Genomic DNA, 17,997 nt, shown 5'->3' with positions numbered 1-17,997 from the left:
CACTAAGCTTGTTTTCAGTCAATAATTCCTTAATATTGATGAAAACGTTCTAGTTCCATTGTGCCGTTACCTAGCAACGCCAGGCAAGCCCAGCCCGTTGCCTAGCAACCCAGTTTTAGTTCCACAGATAACATGGGGAAATGTCTTGTTAATAAGTTAAATAATTTCCCAGTTGAACTAGTACTTTATTAAAATTAATATTTACGAATTGTTGACCTAAAACAAGCTCCTATTTTTTGCTGAATAGCTACTTATAAGTTAGTTTTGTATTATTTCAAGTATAGTAAGATGTTTGCACTAGAAAATAGACAATAAATCCTTGGTAAGGTTTTGTGTTTTGCAGTGAACAACCACTGAACAAAAATGTAGCACCTCTGACTGAAATATTGAGCTCTTATGTTAATTTCTGTGTTTCATTCCTGTCTGTCATTCAGTAACAGTGTCATCATTGCCTTACAAACATACAGGACTGTATGTTTGAGCTTTTCCCTTTAAAAATGCAGTTTTATAACCACAATAATGCAGTTTAGTGATGTAATTATTACCTGATTCTTTACTCGTTTTAAAGGCGCTATGAAACGCTCATTGGTGTCGTTAAAAAGAAAGGCTGGTGCTGTCTGAAAGGCGGACTGGATGGTGTAAACTTGTTGACTGCTGCATTTCAAAAGCAAATGCAATACACTTTATGGTAAGCTATAAAATCAAAAGCATTCAAAATGACTTTTCTTTTTGGTCGCCTTCATTCTGAGTTTATATGTTATGACCAAAAGGAAAAACAAACCTTGTTTACTTTGTGTGTATTAAATATGTTTTATTTAACGTCATATTCAATTTTGTTTTTGTTTTTAGTAATCTTTTTATAATTATAAATAAAGAGTAATTTATTCTTCATGTGCACCACTGTATTTTTTTTTCCAACTTTATGGACATCATTCATGGGTGGCTTTTGGTTTCGTTGCCACTTGGAAACAATGTTTTATTTGTCCAATTCTTTGTTTTTCATTTGTTTCTATATTCCACGTGTTTCCTTTCCACCCAGTAACAATGTTGTCTTCATTTCCTTGTTACTCTGGAAACAAGGCAGCGTATTTACGTAATTTGCTTATGCATTGGGCCAACTCCCATTTTAGTCTTGTAGAAACTTGCCACAAGATCCAGCTGGATTACATTTTACCAGTCTGACTAAGCCAAAGTGAAAGGGAGTTCCTGGGCAGAGAAATGATCACAATGTTTGCAGGGAGTCCCCCTGTTTCTGAGGATTTCCATAGCATCTGTAACTACAACAGAAAAGTGAGACAGTGGATCGATGGAAATAAATATTCACGTTCTGTCTGGAGACTTAAAATATGATTTCAGGGACGTGTTTTCCTTTTAAGAATACATAAAACATAATTTCTTCATTTAATCCATAAATAAAGGTCCGGATCCATAAGTGATATGTGAAACACTATCAGGACCGCTGCAAAAATTCAGTTTAAAATTATCTTAATTGATTCCTCCAAAGATGTGACTAAACGGCTTGGAAAATAGACAATAAGTGGCAAAATATTCCCCTATTAAGATGACTTACTAGCAATGTTTTCATTTCTGGATATGAAGCCAAAGAAATCCATGTTTGAAACTTTGAATGTAAATCATCCAATAATGTTTAAGTAACTATGTGTCCATAAAGGTGAGAATATGACAAATACTAACTTAGTTTTGGTAAATTCATGAGAAAGTCGGAGATAATGAGACCTCCAAAGCCAGTTCAGTTTATTTAAATTGCACCAAATGTCTAAAACAAATACAGAAAATGTATTTATACCGACACCATGAATACATGATCCAGTCATGTTGACTTTTAATGAAACACACAGCCCCATCTGATCCTTGATTTTTAAGAGTTTGAGTGAGTTTATATTGCCTTTTAGTCAAAGTTAGGAATCCCAGTCAGCTTAATGAGTCATTGATTGATGAGGATGTGGTGGCAGTGGAGAGAAACCTCAAGCACATCCAGGCTTAGTGTGAGGGAATAACTGAATAATTGCAACGACCACCAACGATGGCTTTGAGAAAACAATATGAACATAGAACAAAAAAAGCATCTGCACTTAAAAGAGTAAAAAAATAAATAAAAAAAAGCAGGTCTTGAATCTATAAATATAACACATATTGGTTGATGTTGATTGAGTTGCCATTGCAACAGCTTTTAACTGACTCAGCAAAAACGCTGTTGTGCTCCACCAAGGTTCGGGCTTCACTGGCCTCTTAAAGTTTTATTTTGCTGATCAGAGGCTGGAAAGTTTGGTAACCAGGCATTTTGATTGATTGAGCAGCAGCAGCAGCTCAGTTTTGATCCTGTTTAGGAAATAAAAAGGATTAAATAGGGAATTTCTGGGCCAGTAGTGATGAAAGGCAGATAAAAGGTAGCAATTACTTATAAAGTGCCTGAGATACAGACAGAATTACTGGGATAATTGTATCCTCTCCTGAAACTAACAAAAATAAAAGAAAATTGTTCAGGTTTTCTTGTATGGACTTGTGTTTTGGTTTATCACAACAGCGTTTCCATGGATTTGGGCTTATTGATAATATGAGCATAGCTCCATCTAGTGGTCAAAATTCATATAACAAATTATTTGAGAGAAGCGCAACCGTTGTTTTATTTAGTTATCTGAATTTTAGGATTAAATTATCTCTCACATTGTTAGTGAATCGTTTTTAGCAATTATACCGTGGAAAACTTGTTTATTTGACGTTCTTTCAGTAGACAGTTGCGGAAAACTTGTTTATTTGACGTTCTTTCAGTAGACAGTTGCGGTTAAAGTGGTTGTGTACGGAAGGGAGGCTACCTCACGTGCGCGCACCCGTCTACATTCACGAGAACCCGCACGCAGCTGTCAGTAGGAAATGCTGTCCGTGTTGGATGGATGCACCCTGCGGCTGTACCAGGATAAATTTATGACACATAGCGTGTTCTTTAATTCAGAATGTAAACGTTTTACCTAAACGGTCGCCTTTATTTAATGGGAGTAAATGCAGTAATTCCGCAAATCTTTTTGAGACATTTAGCTAGCCAGTAAAACGGGACACTAACAGCCGTAATGCTAATAGCTACATTAGGCTAATATAAGCTAAGTTAGCCGGACGGTTGCTCCTCTCACTGCTCAGCCCGTGTAGCGGTTCCGATCCGGGGACTAGCCTGTTCATATTCTCTGCAAACGCAATAGTTTTTGCTGAAACCGGAGCTGTGGCGGGGAAAGGTGACCGCAGCAACCCCCTGGCTATCCAGGCGGACGGACCGCAGTGACACGCCGGTTGTTGGTGAGTTGAATGGCGGAGGTGAAGTTGCGTCTGACCGGGGCGCTGGGCAGGGCGAGGCCGTGGACGCTGTTCACTGCTCGCTCAGGGCCTCCTCAGGCAATGAGGGTGTTAACTGTCAGCTATTAGTAAACCATTAGCCCCGAATCGGGAAGTTGAGTCGCTTTGGCCTTCAGAGAGGATATGACAACAAAGACGGCGATGCTATTTGCTGCTGCTGCTGCTGCTGAGGCACCTTACCGCTAGCTGCGTGGGACAACCACAACATTTATGAAGCTGCTTTCTCAGCAAAGTACTGGATCACCATGGTGGTCCGGACGCTTTGTTGAGGTTGCATGCTGTCGTACTAGTTCATCTATAAATTACAGCCGCAGCTTTATTTATTGCATTTTCTATAAAGCATCTGAGTATGAATAACCTAACTTCCTATATTGGTAGCTCTATAAGAGACGGTAAGATTGTTTTTAACCAGTTAGGTAGTAACTAGTTACATTTATAACTAGTTTACTTTATTACATTTACTCAGTCACATTTCCTTGTAATTGTTACCCACTGAATGAAAAACAAACATGTTTTATCCAAAAATTCACCAGACACTCACCTGCTGATTTTTTTAGAGTTTCATAAGTTTTTTTTATTGAAAGAATCTGATTTGGAAAAATTTGTTTTATTTTTTGTTAATTGTATGAATTATTGTCATTTTGGTTTTTAAAATGCCAAAAATTTCCACTTAACTTTATATTTTTGTCTGTCTTAAGTAATTTTCAATATTAGATGATTGATAATTTGGTCAGTTACTCAATACTTGAATTGATTTTTTACCAAATACATTTTTACTCTTATTTGAGTAAATTTTTGGATACTCTGTCTACTTGTTTTTAACTGGTTTACATGTCTGTGTCTTTAACAATAAGCATTAATGTTTACCATAAACCTTTTTGCTTATCTTATAAATATGAGATTATATAGTAACTTTAATTAAGTGGTGTGTCTTTTCACAGTGTAATTAAACAGTTTAAAAATTTCCCATTAGTTTGAAAACAGCTTTAAAATATCATAAACCCACAAATAAAAAAGTATTTTTGCGATTGTGTTGTATTTGCTTTGCGCAAACCTAAAAAACTTGATTTAAGATTTTTTTTTCTTTTTAAATCTACTGAAAATAGTTCATATTGAGAGTGAAAATGTATTTGCAGACATTTTGGCAAATAAAAAAAACATTTAAATATCCACTTTTTTCACTTCCGATACTGATATCTGAGGTTTGGTATCCTCTGATACCAATGCAAAACAGAAAAACAGCTCAATTCACTCAAATGTTTATTTTTTTTTTAAAACAGAGACTTGAATCTGCTAAATTACAAATTTATTTGATAACTATGCACCAGTACTACACATTTGAATACACCATAAGCTTTGGTCAAACATGTAAAAACAACTTTAGTTTACCATCTTCGTGTTGCTTTGTCAACCTTCCCGTTTGATTAACAACAAAATAAATGAACATGATTAACCAAACATTGTTACTCAAGATTTTTGGTTATTTTTCTTTCTTAGAGTTCTTATAAATGAGAATTTCCTTTTGTTTTTCAGATTATTTAGGCTGTCATTCTACTTCTATGAGAAGTTCCTTTAAACATGTAAATTCAGCTGGTTTAGCAGAAGAGGAAATGCAGCGTAAAGCCTCTATTGTTTGTAAATTAGTGTAGGTAGCTTTTGTTAGCAAATAAAGATGTATAAAATGCCTTCAAATAAAGTAAAAGTTGTATTAAAGTTGCATAATCTCACTCTAAAATGTAAAAAAAAAATCCACAAACCTTTAATTTATGTAAATTTATTCTGTGAAGAAAATACTAAGAAAAATATTTCTTAGAAAAATGTCAATTTGCGCAAGTATTTGTACTTCTGCTGTTAATGTTTTTCACAAACCTCTTCTCTATATAAGTCAGCACTTAATATCTTCCTGTAATAGCATAAATTAATTAACCATTTGATAAATTAGTTTAAAATGAGCACACTAATGTCCATTTGGAAAACATTTGTTGGAGTTATTTCCCTCTAATATTACTGAAAGATGCCATTTTGATTTTGCACTACCTGTCCTTTTTGCCTGTTTTCCCTGTCTAAACTGAATATTTTTTAATAAAATTTTTGTTACAGAGACTTCATACTCCATTTTAAGTTTTTTTTTTCTTTTTTTTTAAATCTTTTATCCATTATTGTTATGATATTGGGTCAAAATTGCCTCAAAATGACAATATTATTGTTTTTTGCAATAATTTTTGGGACAATTTGTCCCTAAATTTGTTATTGTGACACGTCTACCCAGGTTGCCAGCAGAGTTTGAATTCGACAAAAACTTCATAATTTCTATTACCCAGAGTTTCAGTTTCTACTTCAAGCTGCCCACTGCCTGTTACACAACACTTTTTATTGGAAAAAACTCCAGATTTAGTCATGGTCTGGGTTAGAAATCAAAGCATGCTGTTAAAGAGGCTCATCCAGCTTGTTGGTATTGTTTTGAGAAAAACGGGAAGTCCCGCCTTCTCGCTTATTGTAATTTTAGTGCAAATCTGAGCCAGAAATGAGTCACTTATTGGATGAAGCCAGATGGAAAAACAACTCAATTATTCATTTCTAATTGCTTATTACCATCATGTACTTTAGTTTCAAGTGGTTCTTGCTGAAAAGCAACACTTTTTAAATGCAGTTAACCTTTTAAAATGTTACACTAAGAAGAAAAAGTCTAGATTTGTTCATTTATTTGGTGTTTCTGTACTTATTTAAACTACTGTAACTAAATACAATCTAATTATTTTTTATTCCAAATCTGATTTCAATATTTTTTCTTATAAGAAAGAAATTACAAATGTTGATATTTTCAGAAAGTCTTATTTCAATCAGCCTTTTGTAAGTTGAATGACGGAGTATTACAAGAATTTTTGATTAATTATGAGAATATTATCACAATAAAGATGCAATTTTATCACATTTACATCTTAAAATGATGAGAAATTAGTTTTAATGAGAAAAAAGCTTCAGTAAAAAAATTGCTTAATTTTTGTGCTGATATTCTAATATTACCACTTTATTTACTGATTTTATTTCAACTTTATTGTCATATGACTTTATTCTCTTATAGCTGTGAATGTATTCTTGTAAATTATGACTTTTTCTGCATTAAAAATAAACGTAGCTTGACCCAATATTTTTCGCAGAGTTGATTTGAATTCATAGCGGTGATCAATTAAATCCGTAAAAACAAGATGGCCGCCTTGGGTGTGCTGAAATATGGAAATCATTGAAGTGTATTGGTGAAAAATAATCCAGATTCTCCAAAGATTAAATCTCCAAACACCAGAAATTTGATTGATTGATTAGATCAACTTGTCGCCAAACCATTTTGTCTGTTTTTTGTAATTTATTTTCTCTTAATTTGTCCCAGAGACCTGAAATTGGAGCCATGGCTGAGCTGTCCACCTTGCCTCCTTCTCCACCTCAGCTGGGCGACCCCAGTGCCGCTCCAGCTTCCAGCTGCCCCGACTCTGTGAATGAGCTGCCTCTGCCGAAGTCTTCCCTCTACAACGACAAAGCTTTGACTGGAAACACTTCTTCAGCACTTTCAAGAGGTCCGACCACGACTGCTCAACCTGAGACAGAGGAGCCAGCAGGGAAGAATCAGGAAACGGCGACCGGCGGCCAATCTGTTGCAGAGTCCGGTTCTTCCCAACCTGCAGCCCAGATAAAAACCACGCAGGAGCCGTTGTCTCCGGATTTAAACCCTGGCCCCAATCTGTACCCGAGCGTCCATGTTTCCTCTAACCCGGACCCCGTCATCGACGTCGCTCAGCCGCAAACCAGTACAGATTTCAACCCTGCAACATCATCGACTGACGATCAGGAGAAACCTCAGCCGCCACCGCAAGCACAAAAACCTCAAAATGAGCTGCCGCCACCGCCGTCCCCAAACCCGGATCCGGTCGCTGAAGAGCTGCCGACTACGTCCACCAGAGCGGCGCCGTCGAGCCCAACTTTGCCTGTGATCAAAGAGCCAGTCGGCCCGCTGTCGTACCCCAAACCAAAACCGGCGCCGGACACGCTTAGCTACCTGGACTCGGCCAGCCTGATGTCAGGAACGCTGGAGTCGCTGTCCGGGTTGGGAGAGGACGGGAGCTCTGTGGGCTCAGACTCTGAGATCAACGGGCTCACCTTGAGACGCACCGATAAGTACGGGTTCCTGGGTGGCAATCAGTACAGCGACAGTGGGTAAGTCACTGCTAACACTCCCTGTCTTTATGTTTGATCATCTGCTTCTCATATGATCAAAAACTTCATCCATTCAGATCCCAGTTTGGAGAATAAGACTCTCAGAAAGGGCTGAGATTTTCACATGTTGATATTGGAAGTTTTTATAGATGCAGCTAGAGAGGAATGCTATGTTATTGCATTTCAGGCAATAAAACATTCATTTTCTTGTTTATAAAAGGAACTTAGTTGTTTAATGTATTTTTAACATAAAAAAGCAACTGCGGTTAAATAAATCGTCAGAATAATCATGACTCAAATAATTGTCAGTTTCAATCCTGAAATGTTGCAGTTTTCCTCCCCAAATCGAACCAAATCTACCAATTTATCAGGTGTGAAAACACTTTTTGAAAGCTGGGAACCAGGACAGTCAGAAAACTATAAAATAGACGCTTCCTGACAACAGGAAGTAGACGAAAAGATCAGCACAGCTTGCCCTGATCTGAAGAAAATGAAGAAATCTATCCAGAACGGCACCTGAAGCAGTGATGGTGCAGAATCAGGGTTCAGGATTCAAGAACAGGAGAAAATACCTGGAGAAAAATGATTCTGCATGAGTTAAACCTTTAAATATTCAGTGGCATGAACACAAACCAGTCAATGTGACTCGATCAATGAAATGTAAAAGACTCATGGCGAGTTAGGTTTTATGACATAAGAGAGGTTTTTGCTTAATGAATAAAATCTGTACATTATTGATTCCATGCATTTACTTTCTGATCGTCCTTGTGTTGCTCCTTTTCCTTTCTGCAGCACTAAACGTATCTCTGTCCTTTATCTCTCCTCTGGTCTGACTCAAATAGTGCTGAGAGCGTTTTTCTGACTCAGTCTGTTCTGACTGTGTGTGTTTCTGTGGTGTCACACACACACACACCATCGGCTCTCTTCCTATTTTCTGCTCAGATTGGCTTCTGTTTATCTGTCAGACTAATTGCACTTCCACTGATAAATAATTTAGGTTTTTAGATGTAATTTTCTGCTCTGTTTGTTCTGCTTTGTGACCGAACACTTCCACTATTGCAGATAAATCTCAGTAAATTTAAAAATGGAGAAAAAATTCAATATTTTTAAATAAAACCTATATAATAAATTGATTTATCACACATGGAGTTAAATTCTGGCTGTTGCAGACAAAAAACGTGGAGCAGATTTCTGCCAAAAACTCTCAAATTTTGAGATCAATTTCAGAAATTTTTTAGAAAAAAATGCTTGTGTCAGAAGTCAGAAATGTTTGACTTTTCAACCTCAGAAATTTCTGGGGGTTTTTCGAGAAAATTTCTGACATTAATCTAAAAATCTCTGAATTTTTTATCTAGCAAATTTCTGACTTTTCAAACGGAGAAATTTCCAAGTTTTTCCTAAAAGTAATTTATGAAATTAATCTAAAAATTTTTTTTCTAGTAAATATCTAACTTTTCAAACTTAGAAATTTCCTACATTTTTCTAGAAAGTTTCTTAGCTTAATCTCAAAATTTAAGAATTTTTCTCACAAACTTTTGAGCTCAGAAATGTCCGTGTTTTTCCTAGAAAATTTCTAAGATTAATCTGAAAACTTAATTTTTTGACATTTACTCCTTTTTTTCCTGAATTTTGAGTTTTCAGTCTCTGTAAGCGACGTTTATCAATACTGCACAAAATAAAGGTGTGGAATTTAATAAGAAAATGTACCGTTTTGTCATGTAAAATGTTTTTTATTATTGTCATTTAGTGAAAAGGAAGTTCGAGTTGAAGTTGCGAGGCAAAGGGAGTTGAAGTGGCTGGACATGTTCTGCCACTGGGACAAGTGGGTCAAACATCGCTTCCAAAAGGTACGCAACGGCAATTCCTCTGAAGGATTTACGTTTTGTTTTAAATTTACTCTTTTATGCATTTAAGTTGTGAACTTTCTGTGAACTTCAGGTGAAGCTGCGCTGCAGGAAGGGAATCCCGTCGTCCCTCAGATCCAAAGCCTGGCAGCTGCTGTCCGACAGCCAAGAGCTGCTGGAGGCAAACCCGGGAAAATTTGATGTAAAATTCATCACTTCATTTTTTTTATTCCTAAAATCTAATCTTTTTACGTTAGATTTTTGTTATCTTAACTTTTAAATCCTTGTAGGATTAATTATCAAACCCTTTTTTTAGCGCTGAAACGATTAATCAATGACTGAAGTAACTGTTAGCAGTTAAGTGCAGTTTGCAGACTCAAAAAACGCATTTAGAACAGTAATGGAGCCAAAACTGTACAAAAAATATTAAAGATAAAATAAAAACCTGAAATATTCAACCAAAAACTCCCCAAGTGGCAATGTTAGCTTCAGTTGATTCAAATTCTGAGAAAAAATACAAAAAAATCTCCTATTAAGAATCTTTTGCCATCCAATTACTAATCAATTAATCCAAAAATAAGCATTGATTGACATAAACAGTTTTGATGTCAAGCAGAAAGAGATGCACTTTTCACTTGTTGATGTCTCAAATATTTTCTTTCCAGCTGCATTAAAGGAACGCCATGTTAGGCAATAACATTTTTATTTTCCTATATAAAAAGGAATTTAATTAGTTATTTGCAAAATTTAATGTGTTTCTAATATGTTAAAATGCATTTAAATGAAAAAGTTGACAGAATGTGCCCAGAAATCTTTTATCCGATTAATCGTTTATCAGGTGGATAGATTGATCTTTAGTTGCAGCCCTGCTTTTTGTTTCTAGCTGCCAGTATAGATGCTACACAGTCTGTTCGATATCTGACTAAAAGTTGGACTGAGAGCTTTAAATCTAGAGGTACAAAATGGCTGCAGACACAATGAGGTGTAATCTTCTTAACAGGTAATCCTCTCTCTGTCGGCTCTGGTTTTTGTCCCAGTCTGAAGGTTTACTCCTTATTTTGTTCCAAAAAAGCATTCATTTAAAAAAAACAAAAAACAATTTCTTTTGAACTTCTTCACCTAAAACCTCATGATGCATTTTCCAGGATTTACATGGAGTCAAAAGATGATGAAGAATGAATTAGGGATGAAATTATTAATTTTATTAATCAATTTTAAAAAAATTATTGTCAACTAATTTAGTAATCGATTAATTGTTAACTAGAGTTTACAAACTCAAAGTAATTAAGCCAAAACTGTAGAAAAAGTATAACATTTTAAGATAAATTCTTAGTCTGGAAAAATGTTTTACCCAGAATTCCTCAGGTTTAAATAGTTTTAACTTCACCAGTTTCCACAAGAAAGGAACTGAAGCACAGTTTGCTGTTCAGTTATTAATTGTTTAATCCCAAAAATAATCAACAGAGAAGGTTGAGCTTTTCACATGTTGATGTTAGAAGTTGTTGTTTTTTTAGCTTCACTAAACGCTATGTTGCTTTTTTGGCAATAAGATGTTTATTTTCTCATTAAACATTTTTTCTTATTAAAAGAAGGAATTGAATTGTGTTAATTATAAGAGTATTTTTGTGAATTTCTGATGTATATATATTAAACCTAAATGGAGAATCTGTACTATGTGCCAATTTTTTTTATCCGATTAATCGTCAGAATAGTTGATGACTAAAATAATCTTGAGTTGTATAATAAAATGACACATTTCTTGTTTTGCTTTCACTGCAGGAGCTGGAGAGAGAGCCGGGTGAGGCTAAATGGCTGGACATCATCGAGAAAGATCTCCACCGGCAGTTTCCTTTTCACGAGATGTTTGCTGCGCGCGGCGGTCATGGGTAAATGTGCAGCTCTGATCGAAAAGTAGCCTAGCATTTCCCACAAAGGCGGCGCAGCAGAAGTGGCCCATAAACATTAAGAAAAGTGCTTTTTTTTCCAGGAGTAGAGAGAAAATTTTCACCATAAAACCTCAGAAGAGCTGGCATTTTAACAAAGTCTCATTCTCGATGTGTTTGCTTTTGCAGGCAGCAGGATTTGTACCGCATCCTGAAGGCCTACACCGTGTACCGGCCTGATGAGGGCTACTGCCAGGCCCAGGCTCCCGTGGCGGCGGTGCTGCTCATGCACATGCCTGCAGAGGTTAGAGCTTCCCCATCATCTCATTTAGGAAACAAATATGATAATTCTGCAATAACCTGTACAAAATTACTGATATTTTTATAAATGTTCAGTTACCATGAAGTTATGCCACATGTACATCAGAATATTCAGATTTATTTAGCTTTAGCCTAACAAAAAGTGACATCTCATAACCACAAACTTCATTCTTTTGTACTTTGTTGCACAAACTAGCACAAATAAAAAAGCTCAAACTTAGATTTGTCATTAAGTTTTAGCTCCGTCTGTCTGTTAGGTTTTTAAGTTGTTTTTTTGTGTTGCGGTGGCAGCATCATGGAGCAGCTCGTTCTGATTTTCTTCTTTGTTCATAATTTTTTGATTGAGGCATTTCTGGAAAGATTTTAGCTCTGATTCTTTGTTTACTTTCGGACAATTAATTGTACATCTCTTTGATAGATTTCAAACTATACGGCCAGACAGAGATTTATAGAGGAATGGCAAAAGCAAACGAGGTGGATTAGCAGCTAAAGTTGTCCTCCAGCTCATGCTACTGTGGAACATCCTCTCTGCTGTTTGAATGTTGAGCTAACAGTCATACAGTGATGGTTTCTTCAGTCAGAGGCCTCTTGACAAACGTTGGAAGACTGACTGCTGCTGGAGTCCTGACATTCAATTTCCTTTTGAGATAAATTAAGTGTTTTTTAATTGATTTAAATTGAAATTACACACAAGTGGACATCTGAGTTGAGTCTGTTGGACTTTATTTAGAGTAAACAGTGATGGGAACAGATTTTCCTCAGTAAAAATCTAAACATTTTTACCTGCATTTTGCAACTATCGCTTCTTTTTGCTCCACTGTTACATAAACGGCGTTATAATTCCAGCTTGATGCAAGACCAGATTACAGGAAGATTAGTTAATGTCAGTGTGTCACACGCTTACCGCTTGTTTTTCTTGCACACAGTCCTCGTTTCGTTAGAAATTAGAAATCATTTTTCGAGTTTGGTGTCAGCTTGTGCCCACTCGGCGTACACACCACAGAAGAGCGTGGGCATAGTGGAAAAAACAAAACACGGACACAGCAGAAGGAGCTTACCGCAGCTGCAGATACAGACATCAACAAGAAGGAAGTGTTTGTAGTTTTTAGGACGACTCATTTAGAAGTTAAAAATTATGTTTTGCATCTACCTTTGAAGGATCCATATTAACTGAGACTCTTTTTTTGTAGCGTAGCGTCTAAATGCAGGAAGTGGGCAGAAATAGAGAGGGAGTTCAGCAAAAGTCCAGAACTTATGAAAAAAATATTTTTTTGGTGTGAAAAAGCCTCATCTGCTTATAAACGCTAAACCAAGAGACAACATGCAGTGATATAAGAAGTATTTACCCTCTTGGATGTTTTACTCTTTTTGTTCAAGGTTTGGAAAGTGCTGGATTTCTGTATAAAGTCCGTGACAGTGGTTGATATTCAAACTGAACAGTTTTATAATAAATTGCAATCTAATGTTTGATTAAAATCCTAAATTTGGAAAGCTTTATTTACAGTTGAAACCAGATATTTACATACACCGAATAAAAAGAGAAGCACTTTTTTTTCCACTGTGTAAAGTGAGACTAAACTTTTCTTGTTTACGTTGGTTAGAATTACAAAAGTTATTTATATTTGCTAAATGCCAGAAACCTTAGCTAGAACATTATTTAGAGATTTTTTTGCACAGGGTTTAGCATCCAAAGGGTTGAATACTTTTTATAGTAGCTGAAAATATAGAAATATAAAGTTGCAAATGCTGCATTGCAGTAACCTTTAAAGGTTTTCTGTGTCTTTCTGTAAACTTAAATAAGGCTTAATTTTGTGTTTCGCAGCAAGCTTTCTGGTGCCTGGTCCAGATTTGTGAGAAGTATCTCCCTGGCTACTACAGCGCCGGCCTGGTGAGCGAACGAAGCGACCCGTTTTCATTTTCTCCATTTCTCAGGATTGTTAACTTTCCCTTTCTTTTTGTTAGGAAGCGATTCAGCTGGACGGCGAGATCTTTTTCTCTCTCCTGCGGCGCACGTGTCCGATGGCGTACCGCCACCTCAAGAAATTCAAGATTGACCCGATCCTCTACATGACGGAGTGGTTCATGTGCATATTCTCACGCACCCTGCCGTGGTCCTCTGTGCTGCGTGTCTGGGACATGTTTTTCTGTGAAGGTACAACTCGCTTTTACCTCTTTTGTCACAATTCAATTTAGGACAGGAACGATTAATTGTGATTAATTGATTATTGAAATAATCATCAGCTAATTTAGTAATTGATTAATCGTTAACTGGAGTATACAGACTCAAAAATATAGACAATTTGCTGGAAAAAAAAAAAACCATTCAGAGTGGTAGCTAATTAAAACAACAAAAAATACAGTTTTGCTCAGTTCATCTTAATTTTGCAATAAGATAAAAAAAAATCTCACAAACCATGTAGGACTGAAACGATTAATCAAATCAATCTAGATTAATCAATTATTGAAATAATCGTCAACTAATTTAGTAATCGATTAATTGTTAACTGGAATACACATACTTGGAAAAAATAGGCTATTTGTTTAATAAAAAACCCGAACATATTCAGAGTGGTAACTACGCGCAAAACTACAAAAATATATACATTTTGCAACTAAGATAAAAGAAAAAAATGTTGGCTTGTAATTATTTTCTACCCAGAATTCCTCAGGTGGCGTAATTTTCACTTCACCTGGTTTCTGTAAAACTCACACATGTAAAGGCAGCTCACAAACCATGTAGGACTGAAATGATTAATCAGATTAACCTAGATTAATCAAATTAACCTAGATTAATCAATTATTGAAATAATCATCAACTAATTTAGTAACCGATTAATCGTTCACTCTAGAGACTGAAAAAAGCCCATTTGCTGAAAAAAACGACGACACACTCACAGCAGTAAATAAGCCACAAATGGCCCTTGCAGCTTTACTCTAGATTTAACTTTTCTTTCTCATCTCTTGAGAGAAATGTTTTTTTAATCTGTGGTTGTAGGAGTGAAGATAATATTTCGCGTGGGCTTGGTGCTGCTGAAGCAGATGCTGGGCTCGGTGGATAAACTCCGGGAACTGCAGGGAATGTACGAGACCATGGAGCGGCTCAGGAACATCTCACCCGACACCATCCGGGAGGACGTGCTGGTGCAGGAGGTGAGCAGAAACAAACTGCAGAAACAAAATATTACCAAGTATTTACACTGTAGTTTCTGGTGCAAAAATCAGGCACAGGGCTGAAACTATTAATCAGTTATTGAAATAATCGTCAACTAATTTAGTAATTAGTTAACTAAAACTCTAAAAAAAAGGTCAATTTGCTGAAAGAACAACATAGTCAGAGCAGAAATGAATCCAAAACTGAACAAAATTATTATTTTTCATTAAAGTTAAAAATAAACCCTTTAACTGGAAATATGTGCTCCATAAAACTCAAGTGGTACTTTTAGCTTCACAAGATTAAAATTCTGTAAAAAAATATTTTCTATTAAGCAAAGCACCTTTTGCTATTATTATTTGGTTAATTAATAAAAAATAATAATATTAATGTATGCTATGTTATTGCATTTTGAGCTATTCTATTTTTTCCTTATTCAAAAAGGAATTTGTTTGCATATTTTAATTAATTTCTAATATTGTATAAATAATCTTAGCTTTTTATTCATTTAAAAAAATAAATATTTTGTTCTTTTTTAAGCTGTTTAGTTTTCCTTGTATTTGTTGCTGCCTCTTGGTCAGGACTCCTTCACTAGGGTTTTTTTATTCTTGTAAAATAAATATTAAATAAATACGTTTTTAAAAATCTGTATAACCAATAAAATAATATCTAACTAAAATAAACATTAGTTTCAGTCCTAATCTTATAACAACACTTGAAATGAGACAAAACAAACTTAAAAGTAACTTTTCAGTAAGATATAGGAGCTTGTTTTCAGTAAATAATTCTTTATATTGATGTAAAAGTACTAGCTACTTTATGGCACTTTCAACTGGCACTGCGCCGTTGCCTAGCAACCCCCACCTAGCCCAGGCCGTCACCTAGCAACCAAATTCCAGTTCCACAGGCAGATTACTTCACTTAGAGCAAGAAGTTCATTTCGTTTTCATTTTACTTATTTACTTTAAACAAGTTTTCGAAAACAAGCAGTCAGTAGGACAAGAGAAAATATGTGTGTACATAAAAATAAAAAATTAGTTTACTTCTACATTTCTGTTTAAAAAGGAGTAGGAAGAAGTAAACACTTATTTAATCCTATACCCTTTACCCCAGTTTAATAAAATATATTATTTATCAACTCAATAATTATCAGAAATTTGTAACTAAAACTTTATGATATTCATATGCCTGTTAAATATGCAGTGAAAAAGAACCAGTAAATAAATTATTTTACATAAACAAAATTATTACAAGCTAATTCTCATAGCTTGACAAAAAGTATATGAACTCATTATAATAATAATTGTAAATAACAACCGGGGAGAATAATGACCTTGCCAATGTACAACTTATAAATTCTGTTATTTACCAACAAATACAATTAAAAACAACCAGAAATAACAATAATAATCTACTAATAATGGTAATAATAATGCAGAAGAAAGCAAGGAAAAATAATTCATTATATTTGTGTTAATTCCCTTCTTTACTGTACAATGTGAGTAATATTTGTATTTAATCTTAAACTAAAGGAAAATAAGTGGAACTTGAACTTTCTACTCATTTTAATCTAATAACCGTTTAATTGCATCCTTATTTCCAGTCATAATGTTCATAAATAAGATATTTGCACTAGAAACTCGTCTACTTGGTCGGATTTTTGGTTCTGTTTTTCTGTTAGACACACAGACTTGCGTAATGACTCATTTTCCAGGCGGCACCTCATCTCACTTCCTCTGTCTGTGCTCAGATCATAATGCTGCCGGTGACCGAGGCGCTCATCGAGAAGGAGTGCAGCGTCCAGGTGAGGAAGTGGAAGGAGTCCAGAGGTGAGCTGACCCACAAACCGGGCCGCCGGCTCCACGGCACCAGAGCCATCTTTGAGTACAAGCGCCGGGCGTCGTCCATCAGCTCAGGCGGCAGCTTTTCCTTCCTGGGCAGCTCTGCGCCGCCGCCAGGGCCGCTGCGCGCTTCGTCCAGCCTCCTCTCCCTGCCCGGTTTCCGGAAATCCAGAGCTCCCTTCTTCTCCCAGCCTAAAAAAATCTCCTTCTCCGGTCCTTCTGGGGCGGAGAGTCAGTCGCCTGTCGCCTCATTGTCAGGCCAGAAGCCGCCAATCCCTCCGAGCGCGGCTCCGAAGGCGGCAACGCCGCACGTCCAGAGCCCGTTAGCCGCGGAGAGCAGCTCAGCACAAATCCAGCCGGCTCCGCCAAACACTCTGTCGCCGAAGATCGTTTCAGAGCAGATCACTCCCACAATCCCATCGCCGACAGCCAACAACGCGCCGCTGCAACCGCAGCTGCCGCCGCCGCAACCGCCGCCGCAACCGCCAAAAGAAACAACCCCATCTGTGTCCGGAGAGGACGAAGGGAAGAAGAAGAAGAAAAGCAAAGAAGACAAGAAGAAGGAAAAGGAAGATGAGAAGAAAAAGATGAAGGAGAAGAAAGAGAAGGAGAAAGTTGAAAAGGAGAAAGCGAAGAAGGAAAAGGAGAAGAAGAAAGCGGGGAAGAAAAAGGACAAAGGGACGGAGGAGAACGGAGCGACGGCCGCGGCGAAAGATTCAACCTAGTTTTTCCCACAATAGTTGGGGGGAAAAAGGGAAAAACAGACAGAAAACCTGATTAAGGTGGGGCGACTTCCTGTGTCATTTCTGAGACTTTATATATTTGAAAGACTGATGAAGATGATGAAGACTGGATTATGGTTTTAAAAGCACCTGGAGGGGCGGATTACCTCTCAATGCTTTTCTCCCCCCAACAACACAACTGGAGCACAGGCTGCACTGCAAAAACACAAAGTATTAGCAGGGATTTTTAGTCTAAACTTTAGTGCAAACGTCTTGGTACATTTGAAATACAACAAAACTAACTTTTACTTTTCAGCAAGAAATAGGAGAAAAGTTGTATTATTTCACTTATAACAACGGAATATTAGGCAGACACTAAGAAAATAATAGAAAAATGAGCAGAAGGTCCTAAAATGATACAAGGATAAAGTCACAATATTACCGCTTTATTCTCGTGTTATTACATCTTTATTATGTTATTCTGACTTTATGCTCGTAAAATTTGGAATTTATTCTCGTAAACCTACGACTTTATTTTCATACGACTTTATTCTCGTGTTATTACAACTTTATTCTCGCGTTATTACGACTTTATTCTCGTGTTATGACTTTATTTTCATGCGACTTTATTCTCGTGTTATTACGACTTTATTCTTGTAAAATTAA

At 36.4% G+C, this 17,997-nt stretch overlaps 1 protein-coding gene across 2 annotated transcripts; it reads left to right on the top strand.

Annotated features, from left to right (window-relative positions):
- Nucleotides 1–2,846: 2,846 nt before the first annotated feature.
- tbc1d10b (TBC1 domain family, member 10b) lies at nt 2,847–17,720 on the top strand. 2 transcript variants are annotated; one of them, XM_015054614.1, is made up of 10 exons: nt 2,847–3,306; nt 6,749–7,569; nt 9,317–9,416; nt 9,508–9,615; nt 11,193–11,299; nt 11,486–11,600; nt 13,440–13,505; nt 13,580–13,769; nt 14,613–14,767; nt 16,519–17,334. In XM_015054614.1, the coding sequence occupies exons 2-10, from the start codon at nt 6,767–6,769 to the stop codon at nt 17,332–17,334; spliced, it is 2,460 nt and encodes an 819-aa protein (XP_014910100.1). In that variant the 5' UTR covers nt 2,847–3,306; nt 6,749–6,766. The 2 variants fall into 2 exon arrangements, with proteins under 2 accessions (XP_014910100.1, XP_014910101.1); XM_015054615.1 differs by lacking the exon at nt 2,847–3,306 and having other exon boundaries at nt 6,767–7,569; nt 16,519–17,720.
- The last annotated feature ends 277 nt before the right edge of the window (nt 17,721–17,997 follow it).

Source organism: Poecilia latipinna, unplaced genomic scaffold (genome assembly GCF_001443285.1).
Source record: "Poecilia latipinna isolate Pla-1442-1.1 unplaced genomic scaffold, P_latipinna-1.0 Scaffold1264, whole genome shotgun sequence".
NCBI classification, from domain to species: domain Eukaryota; kingdom Metazoa; phylum Chordata; class Actinopteri; order Cyprinodontiformes; family Poeciliidae; genus Poecilia; species Poecilia latipinna.
The sequence above is the reverse complement of the archived record's forward strand: the minus strand, read 5'-3'. Positions and strand labels throughout refer to the sequence as shown.